At 50.4% G+C, this 14,564-nt stretch overlaps 1 protein-coding gene across 4 annotated transcripts; it reads left to right on the forward strand.

Annotated features, from left to right (window-relative positions):
- The first annotated feature begins 691 nt into the window (after positions 1 to 691).
- Positions 692 to 13,827, forward strand: LOC109750690 (fructan 6-exohydrolase). 4 transcript variants are annotated; one of them, XM_020309642.4, is made up of 5 exons: positions 8,803 to 9,053; positions 9,198 to 9,206; positions 11,667 to 12,526; positions 12,622 to 13,119; positions 13,203 to 13,827. In XM_020309642.4, exons 1-5 carry the CDS (start codon positions 8,882 to 8,884, stop codon positions 13,434 to 13,436), a joined length of 1,773 nt encoding a protein of 590 aa, XP_020165231.1. In that variant the 5' UTR covers positions 8,803 to 8,881; the 3' UTR covers positions 13,437 to 13,827. The 4 variants fall into 4 exon arrangements, with proteins under 4 accessions (XP_073365184.1, XP_073365183.1, XP_020165231.1 ...); XM_073509083.1 differs by lacking the exons at positions 8,803 to 9,053; positions 9,198 to 9,206 and adding an exon at positions 692 to 1,189; XM_073509082.1 differs by lacking the exon at positions 9,198 to 9,206 and having other exon boundaries at positions 8,695 to 9,053.
- Positions 13,828 to 14,564: the final 737 nt, after the last annotated feature.

A 14,564-nucleotide genomic window follows, 5' to 3' on the forward strand; every position in this document is an offset into this window, starting at 1 on the left:
TCAGAATTTTTTAAACATCTAAAATTGATTTTTTGAAGTTAGTATCATGAGAGCATTTCAGGTGTGGTATTCCCCTTAACGTAGTTAGGTTTCTTGTGATGGAACCGGCCTACAAGAGTTCAAGTCTCGCATTTTGCTGGATTTATTTCTAGTTGTCTGGAATGTTCCTTCAGTAGAACAAGACATTCTCTTGATTACGAGACGTCCGTGATGACTTCGTCAATCGAAGATGTGATGTCGTCTCAGTATTTCAAATGTACTTATAGGGATAGGGTGTGCGTGCATGCATTCATAGGGGTGAGTGTATGTGGGCATCTATGATTATACAGTGTTAAAAAAAGGCCAAGAAACTGTTTTGCCAAACATGGATGTTGATTCCTTGTAAATGATCTGTGAACGAAGTATGTCCCAGTCTGTGATAAAGCTACAATTTTTCTTTCCGGGATGCGATTAAGTTACGCTTTATCTTGCTTCGCGGGAGAAGGCATCGCTTGCAGCGAAGTAGATCCCATTTTCCATACCCCTTCTCCTTCGTCCGGTGTTTTTTTGACCAAAAAACAAATACACAGCAGGCCGGGTTTTTTAAACCAAAAGTCAGAGGCCAAGCTGGAGGTGACTTGGAATCTTGATCCCTCAAGCGGGAGGCCATCACTCCATCATTTGCATATCAAATTGGCGCCTCTCGTACGAGCGAATACTTGCGATAAGCGTAAACTTAGAGACCCGGTGAAGACTCGGACGGGCCATGCATAAATCCAGGATCCTTCCGTGGACTCGGAACAAAGCAACCACCACACCATCGCCATAGGAACCAGTCGTTGGTTGGCTTGGTTCTAGCCTCACAGGACGAATGGGCATGGCCGGGCTCCCTCTCGCCGTCGCCTTCTTCCACCTCTGCCTCCTCCTCTCGTCGTCGTCCTCTCTCCGGGTGCTGCCGGTAGCCCCCGACGCGGCGGCGGAGGAGAGCACGGGCCGCAATGGCAGTGGCAGGACCGCCTACCACTTCCAGCCCGCCAAGAACTGGATGAACGGTACGTAGGAACGCTAGCTACGTACTCAGTTTGCTCCGCTATTACTTGACCCGGTTAAAGCTAATCTGAATCTTCTCTGTGTGTGTCCGATCGATCGTGGATTCGTGGTCCGGCTGGGTTCATGGTGACTTCCGGATGGCGCTCAACAGATCCCAATGGTACGCGCTACTTTTCCTTTCTTCATGTCTCTCTTTCCGTGCATGTGTTTCCTCCATTTCTTTCTTTCTGTGCATGTGACATGAGTGGGGTTTTAATCGTCTCAATTACAGATTTGGGCCGTCTAGAATGGCCTTTCTATCTAGACAAAGGGCCCAAACTGTAACACGGACTGTGACACACAATTGTCCCTCTAGAATTTCGTTCCAAAAATTAGAAAGAAACGCGCGCGCGCACTTGCGTTCCCTAGAACATGTCCACTAGAATTTTGTTGAACTCTGAAATGTCTTGACCAATTTAGATGTTACATGAAAATTTTCTCACCGAGAAAAACGCGCGTATGATGCACAGGAGGAAGGAAGAGATACAGAGACGGAAACGAGAAATACCGTGTTACAAGTAATTTGTTTGAAATACGTATTTCTGTCATTAGTTCGTCTCATGGACAATTAGAAAACATTCTCCTTCTTGTTCTATATGATCACCAGAAAGCTTGTCCCTTGAGATGGCAACAACATCTCCACCATTGGCTGCACAGTGCTTGTCAAGTCCGTCCTTTTTTCCCAAATAATTTATTTCATCACTTCCCTCATCGGTCCGGCAAGCACGCTTCAATATGCCAATAAGCTTGAGAGAGCTTTCCTTTGGTCCAGATCGGATACTACGGGAGCGAAGTGTAAGGTGAACTAGGAGGATGTCTGTCGGCCATTTGAGTTTGGGGACCTCGGTGTGCTTAACACTTGTATCTATAACCGAAGTCGGCGCGATTTTCACTGGAAGTCACGTCTCCCTGAACTCGCAGTTGGGTGGAACCGAACGGAGCCTCGCCGTGGAGACGAGGGCCACCGTCGGCACGCCGGCAGGGAGCCTTCAGCTGCCCATCATCGGTCCTTCTCGCGCCACCGGCCAGACAAGGCCGTACTGAGACGGATCTGGATAGGATGCCAGATCCGCAGCCATCAAAGCCATCCATCTGCCCGCAGCCGCCACACCATCGGCCATGGAGGCTCCAATCGCCGCCGCGCAGCAGGGGAGCCGCCCTGACTGCCGCCCGCGTCGTCCGCAACCCGCTGGATCCAGATCAGCAGAGGTGCAGACACGCCCCACCATCGCGAGGAATTCCAGGCCGCTGCCCACTCGCGCCCCGCCACGGCAGGGAACTGAGCACCGCCATCCTCGACGCGCCCCACGCCGGCGCGGCGCCCTGGCCAAGGATGCCGCCCCGCCGCAGCACCCCCGAGCAAGGAGGAGATGGGCCTCGCCGCCGCCGACGCGAGCCAGGTGCTGCCAGGCCACGCCCTCTGGCGGCGGCGAGGAAGGAGTGCGTGGGGGAGGGCGACCGGCGGGTGCGACGGGGGGCCCTCCCTGTCGCCTACGGGTGCGACGAGGGAGAGGACTGAGGGACCGGTGATAGCTCTTCGAATAGAAAAACATGGCCTCTCTCACAATGCTTGTCACTAGGACAATATGATAGCTCTCCGAATAGAAAAGCATGGCCTCCCTCACAATTCTTGTCACTAGGACAATTTGGAACGAGCGCAATGCTAGGGTCTTTCGTCGAAAAAGCGCTCCTCCGACAATATTGCTCAACCTTATAAAGGAGGCAAGGCTTTGGGTGATAGCGGGAGGAAAAAAGCTTGGGGCTCTAATTTTGGGAGAGTAATCTTTTATGTTGTGTTAGGGTCGTATGTAACAAACTCTCTTCCCTTCTTAATCAACAGACAAGGTAAATCTTTTGCTTCGGTTTCGATAAAAGAAAGTTGCCAGCCAACTACAAACATAGAAGTTCCAGCGAACAAGCCTCGTCAAAGATGCCGCATCTAGTGCTAACAACCGACCACAGGGAAGCATCTAATGCTAGCCCGTATCTAGATAAATATGAGTCCGGTAGTAATTCAAGATGGAGGATGTACTCCCTCCGTTCCTAAATATAAGTCTTTTTAGACATTTCAAATGAAATATAAGATACGGATGTATGTAGACATATTTTAAAGTGTAGATTCATTCATTTTGCTTCGTATGTAGTCATTTGTTGGAATATCTAGAAAGACTACATTTGGGAACGGAAGGAGTATATTGTATGGGGTTGGGGGGAGGTCGAGTCGTCGCCTCTCAAAAGCACCCGACACTGAAGAAACAAAGCTTGAGGCATAAACGTGGAACTCGAGCAATTCTTCAATCTTCGTCCATAGCATTGCTGTCATCATTCGTTTGCAATTTCGCCGTCCCCAGTAGCACCTATCTCCGGCGGCAAGAGTCTTCCTCCTCCTTCCCCATGTCAATCCCCATGAACTGCGATGGGCCTCCCTTTGAAGTACGCATTTGAGCTCCATGCATGCTCAGCACCAAACGATCATCTTCACGCGCTAGCTCGTCGACCTAGCAAATACTATTGCCGATGGTCCGATACGAGTACACTCTCACGTACAGGTGTCCTATCCTGTAAGAACTGGCTGGATGTAGCACCGCGACCAGTCCAGTGAAACGGAGTCCGGAAGTTTCGCTTGACCTTTTCTCCGGGGTGGCGGTGCCGGTGATCTTGGAATCATCTTCAGGCGATCCACGCACGGCTAGAGATCATTCCGTCCGCGCCTTGCCGGCCCAACGTGTTCTCGGTGGATCTTTCCACGTGTATCCGAGGCGGCATGTCAATATCTAACCACCAAATTACCTGTCGGTGCCAAACAATGGCGACAAGCGGCCGACACAGCAATAAACACGCGGCGATCGACCGGAGAAGAGGGCTGATCCACGAGTCCGACGACGGTGCGAGCTCGAAGAAGCAGAGCAACGGACATGCGAACCACGTCCGAATGGTCCAAAGCTTTTTTGTACCCTTGCGTGCACGTACGTCTTCGCGGTTCACACGGACGACGGGGCTTCAGGATGATTCCTCAATGCTGGGCCGTCGTCTAGGCTGGTCTGGACTTTTCTGGAAACGGCCCGGACCGTAGCACGCGGTGTGACGCCCGTTTCTTCCATTGAAAAATGTTTTACTACTCGTACCAAATTTTGTGTCCAAAATGGTGTGATATGAATTACTCCCTTCGTTCTTAAATACAGTCTTTCAATACAGACTACGTACGGATGCATACATACATACTTCCTCTGTCGCAGAATATAAGAACATTTTTGACACTATGCTAGTGTTAAAAACGTTCTTATATTTGGGATGCAGGGAGTAGTTTAGAACGTAGATTCACTCATTTTGTTTCGTATGTAGTTTACATTAAAATATCTAAAAAAACTTATATTTAAAAATGGAGGGAGTAATAGAGAACACTCTTCTTTCCCGGCCACATGTTTTCATCAGAATTATAAAGGGACAAGACATGAACGTGCCCGTGGACGGCAGGCTACCGGTTCTGCTCTGGTCAATCTTACTCTTCCAAGCACGTCTCTAGGGGCCTAAAATTAGTTGCTTGCACACCTAACGAGTACTCCCAATGCTTTCGGTGGGAGTAGTATAATAGCAGCTATGGAAGTACACTCTTTAAAAGACGGAGGGAGTAGTATAATAGCAGCCAGCATGGAGTACAATTCTTGAGCGGGACTATATGTAATCTCTAATCTAATCTACCCTTACAAGTCACAGACGAAAAGTCTGCCCAATGCTTTCGGTGGAACTTCCTTTCACGCTACTCTCTGCACCCTGTTTCTCAGCAGGACTGCATGTAATCTCTCTTGCATTACTAGTAACAACGCAATTCTTCCTCTAGAATGTCTTGACAAATTTATTCATTTCGAAACGGAATGTCTTGCCAAAATTCGCGTGCAAAGACGTGGCATGAATCCTGTCGATCAACATAAAAACGCGTGCACGCAAACGGAAGAGGGAGAGGGAGAGGGAGAGGGAGACAGAGACCGTGTAACGTGAGTTCATCTGAATTATTCACTGTCACGGCGGGGCTCGTCAGTTAGAAGAAACCATTCTTCTTTTGCAGCCGTAAGAACAAGCCTTCTTATGGCGATTTTTGTGCCGGGTGTTGAACGATAATAACGCGTCGACGGACGTGCATGTGAAGAGACATGAATCACACGGGTGATTAATGTGACAAGGCATGAACTATCAGGGAGTGCAATTCTCACCAGGACAGTAATAAGTAGTGTAATCTCAACTGTATCCATCGATAGCAGTCGTCGTAGACCAAAAGTCTGCCGAATGCCGGCCGCGAGGCGAATCTGCCTTCCACGCTACTTACTCTCTACACGCAGTTTTTCTCATCAGCATGCACTGTCTACTGTATCAGTAGCAATCATGCTTCTTGAGGAGCCTCGGAGACCTCATCGCGCTTCCTTACACGCCTCTCTCTTCTGCACTCAGTTTCCAAGCTTCTCCAAGCAGGGCCAGACAGCGCAGGCAGGACATGGTGGCCAAGTGGGCGTGCGGCTCCGACGTGGCCGTTAGTTAGCAAAGCCCATTAGCACGCACCAACTGACCAAAGATCCCACGGTGGCCGGTTAACATACTAAACAAAGCATTCAGTGCCCATCCGTCAACTGGCCGGAGAGATCCATGATGCATGCATTCCCGGCCACCGTATGGCGGCCATTTCTTTGGCGCGTCACCCCTGAGGCCATGACACCTTCCATCTCGCAAAGAACGCAGAGCCGGCAACGTCGGCGGTTGGCCGCCCGCCGGTGAGCTGCATGATCTGCCCTGCCTTGTGGCTCCACCTAACACCACCCGTGTTGGATAAGAAGGCGTCCGACTCGGCAACGCGTGGATGATGGAACCATTTTCGATCGATAAACGGTTGGTTAATATTAACATTTAGAATCAAAAGAATGCGTCACATCGCTAGCGGCGGACTAGATCCCGGTCCCATCGCCGGACGTTTGATTTGTCATCTCGCCTGTAACCTTCGACGAAAAGAATGACCGGCCTGCCAGCCGGTCAGACGTCCACCGAGACGCAAAGTCCGAAACTAGAAACCTAAGCCCTGTTTGATCCCTAAGTTAGAGTTTGTTTTAGTTAGTTGGGGCTCAAATAACCCAAAAGTATTCAAACATGATGGATTAGTTTGGGTTAGTAGGATCTAACCCACCTCAAAAAACTAGCCCACACTAGAGGAGCTTATTTGGGTAACCCACTAAAAAAAATAGTAAAAAAAGTTGCCCCTCCCATCTAAACATGGTACAAAGTAATCAAATGATTGAGAAAGAATATTTATTGTCAAAACCCTACCATCCAAACAGCTCTTTGGTTAGAGTTAGTTTAGGGTTAGTTCAGGGTTAGAATCTAACTCTAACCTCTAACTGAGTTAGAGTATCCAAACAGGGCCCTACTAAAATCAAAGCCAACTCTCTTAAAACGTGTACTACCACTAGTACTACTAGTCTAGTCCTGGTATAAAATTTCTCTAGCGATTGCGTGGAAGCGGTTAGAATGGTGACAAGAAATGACAGGAACCGCAAGCGCTATTATTCTTTTTCCTGATTGATGAAATTCATCAACACGTGAAGAGTCCCGGTAGAAGTATTGCCCCTCATGTTAGACATCCTTAAAACTCTGCTATCCAAATTTTATTTTTGGCAAACTTTGGTAGATTAAAGGTCCCAACTGCAGTTTTGCCGGCCGAGGGGCGGTATAAGGGAGTTCAGATGGTTTGTCTGACCCAATGTCAGTCAAACCACCTCTCCCCGACTCAACTCATTATTCTTTTGTTTTTCAGTTTAGCTAGATTTCAGTCGACTGGTTTTTTGAGTTTGCGTCAGTCAATTTTTGAATCATGGAAGGAGAAGGAAGGGCCTCGCCGGAGAGAAGGAATGGGCTCGTCGTCATCACCCATTATCTATCTTAGGGTTCAGAGTGGGGGTGGTGGTGGTGGGGCGGTGGCCGGAGAAAAAGCTCGGTGTTGGGGGTCCTAGAGGGATGGCCGGGGCGGCGGAAGACCGGCGGTGGAGGGTGGTTTAGGGGAAGGCGGGGCGGCGAGGCGGTCGCGGGAGGCGGGGGCCGGCGGTTAGGGCTGGGCTGGATCGGCGGGTGCGCGAGAGGAAGAAGAGGCAGGAGGTTGAAGACGAACGGCGTTCATTGGATCTTGATCAAACGGTTGAGATAGAAGAAACAGAATTGACTGTCCCTTTTCAAATTTCAGTCGACTGTCGCCTAGCCGCTCCCTTTGTTTTTTCCATCCCACTGTTAGCCAGACTAGCCCACAACGCACAAGCTGAAGATAAAAGGATGGACGTGTCCACGGATATTTGAGGACGGTTGTCTAAGGAATTGCGACGATTTATGTCGCCATGATTGTAACTACGTGTCGGCAGACATTAAAAGACGTCTAATTGAGATACACTTACATTTTGAGACGGAGGGAGTAGAATTGAAGATGACTCGTGGATTTATGTCGCCATGATTGTGGCACTTAGTATCTGAGCAACACAAGTGCTTGATTCGCCAAAATAAAAATCCTGAAGTAATTCGAAGTATGGCCCATTTGTTGGCGCGTCCGCAGGACACAGGGGCCACGACAGACACCGGCTTCCTAGTGCTCCCCGCTGGCCTCTTGGACGATCTGATCTGATCTGCTCACTGTAGCCCCACGTTGCTCCTCCGTGTTGGATAAGAAGGCATCCCCGAGCACACGTGGACGACGTAAGCCATTTCGGTTAACAAAAGGCCGCTTAGCGTTATTATTAGGAAGGCGTCACATCGGTTAGCGGCGGCATGTAGATCCCGATCCCGTCGCCGGACCTGGATCTTGATTAGTCGTCCGGCCGGTAGCCTTCCGGGAAAAGAATGACCGACCAAACCACCCAAAATGAAAAAGAAAACCCTGTTAAATCGAAGCCAAGTCTCCTCCTAAAACATGTCATACTAGTACAATTTTGACCGAAATGGCAGAAAATGTAAAACTAAAAAGAAGCCAAGTCAGCTAAACACATGGTAGTACGACTGCACCGGTGTAAATTTGGCCACAAACGTTAGTGTTTTTTTTCGGAGCGCGACTATGGTTTGGCCATAGATGACACGTGTCATTTACAAATCATAAAGCATCTACCCACCCCTCACTTAAAATCAGGAGGAAGAGATTAGATGCTTTATGATTTGTGAATGCCACCTGTCATCATCCGTGTTATAATTTTTTTTTCCCATGGTTTGGCCGTCCGATATGCCCACCCTGCTGCGCCCACGCAGAGTATTACGGGAGCCGGAGAGCAGAGCATGGCCGGCTATCGTCGCACTGTGGCCGTGGCCGTGGCCGGGCTCCGCCTCGCCGGCGTGCCCGTGGGCCAAGACGGCCTCTCGTGTTTGCCAGAAGGGGAAGAGAACATGGCATGTAACATGATTATTAATCTATAAGGCTGGGACCTGAGTGCTGATCTGCCACGTCGGTCTCTGGTGGATAAGAAGGAAGGACCGTCCACCGTGGCACCGCGGCGGCGTAGATCCCGTTCGCCATCACCAACCACTGCTGATCCCAACCCGTTTGTCGCCCGGCCGGTGGCCGGTCGAGGAAGGAAATAATTGACCGGCGGTTCGGGTCCCCGCGCCAAAAGGTCCGAAAAGAGAAGGAGAAACTGCTGGTAAATGGGAGGGCCGAAGCCAAGTGTCCTGCCCATGTGCTCCACGTCGGCACGTCGGAGCGCTATAAATACGGAGGCTCCGAGGCCGATTCCTTCATTCCAGCGAGCTGGGGAGCATAGCAAGTAGCCAGCTACCACCACCAGCCTAGCAAGGACATTCGGCCATGGCCCGGCTATCTCTCGCGGCGTGCGCCGTCGTCTTCCACCTCTGCCTCCTCATCTCCTCCTCCGCCTCCCTCCGCTGGCTCTCGGACAAATCGGCGGCGGTGACCACGGCCGGCGGTGTCAGGACCAGGTCCGCCTACCACTTCCAGCCCGCCAAGAACTGGCAGAACGGTATACATAGGAACTGACGCCTCTCCTCTCGTTTCCGCCGCTGTTGATTATGAACGTTGGCTAACCTGAATCTTGTATTCGTGTCCGGCTGGTTCGGATGGATCCATTCATGGTGGCTTCTCTTCTTGGTGGTGTGCTGAGCAGATCCCAATGGTACGCCACAGCTACTTTCTTCCTTGCCTCTTTGCTAATCCATTCACGGGCTCCTTCACTGAGCAGATCGCAATGATATAATCTTCTAAAAACAGGAAAAATACACTGGAACGTATGTTCAGAATTTGGATAGTTTCGTTAAAAGAAAGAATTTAGGTAGATAGATGGATTCCCGTGTGAACTGGCACGACGACCTGGAATGAAACGTCGCCGTCGGTGAACACCGGACGAGCGCTCGTGCTTATCCATCCATGGATTGGTGAGCAGGAGTGGGAAGGGGACATCCTGAACATGCACGCCGGTGGTAGGTTGTGTGGCCCGCCGAGATACGGCGTCCATGTCCAAGTGTTTCTGCCGCTTGCGCGTGCGCGTGCTCGCCTCTGCTCGCATGGCCACGTACGCATAGGCAGGCCCCCCACAACTACCGTTCGTGGGCAAAATGGTAAAGTTTCATGTTTAGGTTCGCTACAAGGGCACGACAAGCAGGAGTATATTGTTTCTATCTCCCGCTCCCGATTCGTCGAGAGAGTTGAGCTTTGGTTGTTCAGCCGTCAGACAGAAAACACGTTCTGTCAAACAAACAAAATTATACTCACTCATTAAACAAATGTAAGACGTTTCAGATCATCTATATCAATATAAGAAGACCCAAAGGGCCAGATCCAACTGATCTCGACCATCAAACTAGGTCAATCCAACGACCTACACTGCTCCAATGATGAGTGTTCAACATGTTTAACGTGCAATTAATATCATACTACCAAATATTGCACTAATTACAGAATTATCACACAAATAATAGCGTACTACCTGATATCCATGTGCAATTAATATATTGCTTAAATAAATATTAACGTGCGTTGCACGTGCGCATTTACTAGTAGTTACTTTAATGATCTAAAACAAGCAAGCCGTTCGGTGGGACAAAAGCATGGCAAAAAATTGATTTGGAAGCCATTAGTTAGACGATGAAAGAACATGGCAACAATTTTTTTGTGGGCAAGCAGGAGTATATTGTTTCTATCTCCCGCTCCCGATTCGTTGAGCTTTGGTTGTTCAGCCGTCAGACAGAAAACACGTTTTTTTTTAGACAAAAAACACGTTCTGTCAAACAAACAAAAGTATATTTACTCTGTAAACAAATGTAAGACGTTTGCGGTCATTACTTTAATAATGATCTAAAACAAGCAAGCCATGCGGTGGGATGAAAAGTTCCTTTCCCGAAAAAAAAAATGGCCATGCGGTGAGACAAAAGCATGGCAAAAAGTTGTTGATTTGGAAGCCATTAATTAGATGAAAGAACATAGCAACAATTTTTTTGATTTTGTGGGCAAGCCACGTTTTCCGCAAGATTAGTAGTACCTTCGAGATGTGATTAGGCTTTCGTCGTTGGTTTTTCAAGCATGTGCGTGGAATTATGGTGGTCGTAGGAACATCGCCATCAGTGATGGTTGAACTTGTCCATAGACCGACCGACCACAGTAGGTAACAGGAAAAGGAAGAAGAGGTCCTTCATAAGCCGGTGCTTGTGTGACATGACATGGCATGGCCACCCACCCACACGTAACGTAAAGCTCCCTCCTCCTCACCGGCCTGCATCCTTTGGTCATTACCGTTGGCAAGTGTATTAATTGTTTCTGCCTCCTGGTCTTGACCAAAGTTTAAAATTTGGTTGTCCAGTAAGATAAGATAAGATAAAAAAAACATGGCGATGCACACAAATAAAGAAGATAAAGAACATGGCACTTTTTTTTCGAGAGTACAAAAAACATGGCAATTTTGATTTTTGCACCGGACTAGTAGTTCCTTTTCCGGAGGTGTGTTTAGAGTCTTGAGCGACTTCCATCGGTACTTGATTCTGCTAGTTTCCCGTCTGAACACCTTTTGCTTCTACGTTGGAACATCGCCGTCAGTGAACACTCAACTTATCCATAGCCCATATGCACAGTAGACGATGGGACGAGGAGATCCGGAACAAGGTGATGCGTGTGTGGTCCGCGGCGAAAGGCAGCTCGGTCCGGCCGGTGTTGGTGTCCGGGTAACGTGGAGTTATCCTGGCTGGCGCAACATCGCCGTCAGTGAACACCACTCAACTTATCCACACACCGGCCAGTTTCTAGACCGACCATAGTAGATAACACGAAAAGGGATGAGCTATCCTAAACAAGCCGAGGCTTCTGTGGCCTGCACTTTGGGGTTTTCTGTCCAAGTGTTCATTTTGTGATGGACAAAATGGCAAAGTTTCTTGCTAAAGTTAAAAAGACATGGCATCCTGATATGTTGACAAATTGAATCAAACTTTGCTTATTCAGTCAGGCAAGGACCAGTGACGGAGCAGTAGCTTTTTTCTTTTAGAAATCTGGAATTATTTACCTGCTGACTGCTTAGTAGTAGCTCCAGTTCTGGAACAGAGCACTGTAATTTTACCTGACGGCGGTTGTTTTGTGCTGTGCTTTGCAGGTCCCATGTACCACAACGGCCTGTACCACTTCTTCTACCAGTACAACCCCGACGGCGTGACGTGGGGCAACGGCAACCTCTCGTGGGGCCACTCCGTGTCCGTGGACCTGGTGAACTGGTTCGCGCTCGACGCCGCGCTCCAGCCCAGCCGCTCCTTCGACGCCAACGGCTGCTGGTCGGGCTCCGCCACCATCCTCCCCGACGGCAGCCCCGTCATGCTCTACACCGGCATCGACGCCCGCGGCGACCAGGTCCAGAACGTCGCCTTCCCCAAGAACGCCTCCGACCCGCTCCTCGTCGAGTGGGTCAAGCCCGAGTACAACCCCGTCATCCCCGTCCCCGCCGACATCAAGCGCGACGACTTCCGCGACCCCTCCACGGCGTGGCTCGGCGCCGACGGCCTGTGGCGCATCGCCGTCGCGGCCCGTGTACACGATGTTGGGGGTGCCACGCTCATCTACCGGAGCAAGGACTTCCTGCGATGGGAGAGGAACGCCGACCCGCTTTACTTGGCCCACGCCGCCGGCATGGTGGAGTGCCCGGACCTGTTCCCGGTGTCTGAGCCCGGAGTGGAGGTTGGGCTCCCGGCGAGCGGCGCCGGGGCGAGGCACGTGCTCAAGATGAGCGTGATGGACACCGTCCAGGACTACTACGTCGTCGGGCGCTACGACGACACGGCGGACACCTTCGTGCCGGAGGACGACGACGACTGCCGGAGCTGGCGCCGCCTCGACTACGGCCACGTGTACGCGTCCAAGTCCTTCTTCGACCCCAGCAAGAACCGGCGCGTGCTCTGGGGCTGGGCCAACGAGTCCGACAGCGTGTCCGACGACCTCGTCAGGGGATGGTCCGGTGTTCAGGTGCGCAGCCGCCGCCGTGCGCACACAGTGCATCAATAATTTTCCGATCAGCTGATCATACTAATTAATTGGCTCGTGTGATGTGATGTGCGCAGACTGTTCCGAGGAAGATATGGCTGGACGAAGACGGCAAGCAGCTGCGGCAGTGGCCGGTGGAGGAGATCGAGACGCTGAGGAGCAAGCGAGTGAACCTGCTGATACCGGAGGTGAACGCCGGCGGCGTGAACGAGATCATCGGCGTGATGGGCACGCAGGCGGACGTGGAGGTCGTGTTCGAGGTCCCGGCCCTGGAGCACGCCGACGTCCTGGAGCCCAACTGGCTGCTGGACCCGCAGAGCCTGTGCGGCGAGAAGGGCGCGTCCGTGCCGGGCAGTGTCGGCCCGTTCGGGCTGCTCGTCATGGCCTCCGGCGACATGCAGGAGCACACCGCCGTCTTCTTCAGGGTGTTCAGGCAGAACGACAAGTACAAGGTCCTCATGTGCACCGACCTCTCAAGGTCGAGCACTAGAGACGGCGTGTACAAGCCGCCGTACGGGGCCTTCGTGGACATGGACATCGAGGCGCACGGCGGGATCATCTCCCTCAGAACACTGGTGAGTTCCTCGTCGCCGGCTCGCCGCAGCCTGAATCTTCTTGCTCTGTTTCATAGTATAACACTTGTGATTTCGACGGACAGGTTGACCACTCGGTTGTGGAGAGCTTCGGCGGCGGGGGCCGGACGTGCATCACGGCGCGGGTGTACCCGGACCACGTCGTGAACGGGAACAGCCACCTGTACGTGTTCAACAACGGCACCGGCGCCGTCAAGGTGTCCAGCCTCGACGCGTGGGAGATGGCCACGGCGACCGTGAACGTGCTCCCCGACGGGCTGATCGCCGCGAGCTCGGTGGGCAGAGCTCAGGCCTATTAGGATCCGGGACCTGGGTTTTCGGTCGGTGGACGGATGGATGGATGGATGGCCATTGTGAATTTCTACGGCCGATTGGATTTGCCTGCCCGATTGTGGCTCAGGTGTACAAATGGAGGCTCCCTCATTGTTTCTCGGAACAGCACGGAAGAAGGATTCTAGGATGCTGCAAAGGAAAAAGATTCTAGGAAGATTTGTGTCTAGGTGTTGAAGTTTTTGATAGTGTTAATAATAGTAGTAGTAAGTAGTACTAGCACGCATGCCCTGCATGTTGGGTATTTGGCATCAAATTAAGAGTGTATTTCCAAGGTGAAAGCGGCTGTCATGTAAAAGTATGATATCCGCTGAGTTGTAAAAAATAATATTCAGATATACAAGTTTTATTATTATGAAATCGATGTGCGTCCTGTTCAATCTTTTCTCATACGCCTCCTAGACTTGGGAGCCGGGTTCCATTATTATCCAGAGCAGAGGTTCTATCCTCGAAAAAAAGTTTGACAGGAAAATATATACAATCAAAGTACTTTTTACATAAAAGGGAGATTTATTCTGGAAAGTGTGGTTATGACCCATGAGGTGATCCATGAGATTCATAGAACAGGGGCTAGTGGGTTGGTTTTGAAGCTTGATTATGAGAAAGCCTATGACAAGGTGAATTGGGATTTTCTCGTGGAAATGCTTAGATCTAGAGGTTTTGGGGATAAATGGATTGGATGGGTGTGTAGTTGCTTACACCAAGGGACTTTTTCTGTTAGGATTAACGATACCAATGGCCCTCATTTTGTGGGTGGAAAAGGTCTTATACAAGGAGACCCTTCATCACCTTTACTCTTTAATCTGGTAGCTGATGTCTTTTCTAAGATGCTTAAGAAAGCTGCTAGTCAGGATTTGATCAAGGGGCTTTTACCTCATGTAATACTAGATGGTGTGGCCATCCTGCAGTATGCTGATGATACCCTGCTCTTCTTAGAAGCCTCTGTTGATCATGCTAGGAACCTCAAGTGGATCTTGGCCTGTTTTGAAAAACTTTCTGGTTTGTGTATTAATTTCCATAAGAGTGATCTTCATACTATCCATATAGATGAGGCGACTTCTAAGAACTTTGCTCAAATCTTTTGTTGTCAAATTGGG

This window comes from Aegilops tauschii, chromosome 2 (assembly GCF_002575655.3).
Source record: "Aegilops tauschii subsp. strangulata cultivar AL8/78 chromosome 2, Aet v6.0, whole genome shotgun sequence".
Taxonomy (NCBI): Eukaryota; Viridiplantae; Streptophyta; class Magnoliopsida; order Poales; family Poaceae; genus Aegilops; species Aegilops tauschii.

Coding starts and splice junctions, on each gene's coding strand:
- LOC109750690 (XM_020309642.4), top strand. CDS start 8,882: ATGGCCCGGCTATCTCTCGCGGCGTGCGCCGTCGTCTTCCACCTCTGC. Junction 12,527..12,621: donor GGGGATGGTCCGGTGTTCAG/GTGCGCAGCCGC, acceptor TGATGTGCGCAG/ACTGTTCCGAGGAAGATATG. Junction 13,120..13,202: donor TCATCTCCCTCAGAACACTG/GTGAGTTCCTCG, acceptor TTCGACGGACAG/GTTGACCACTCGGTTGTGGA.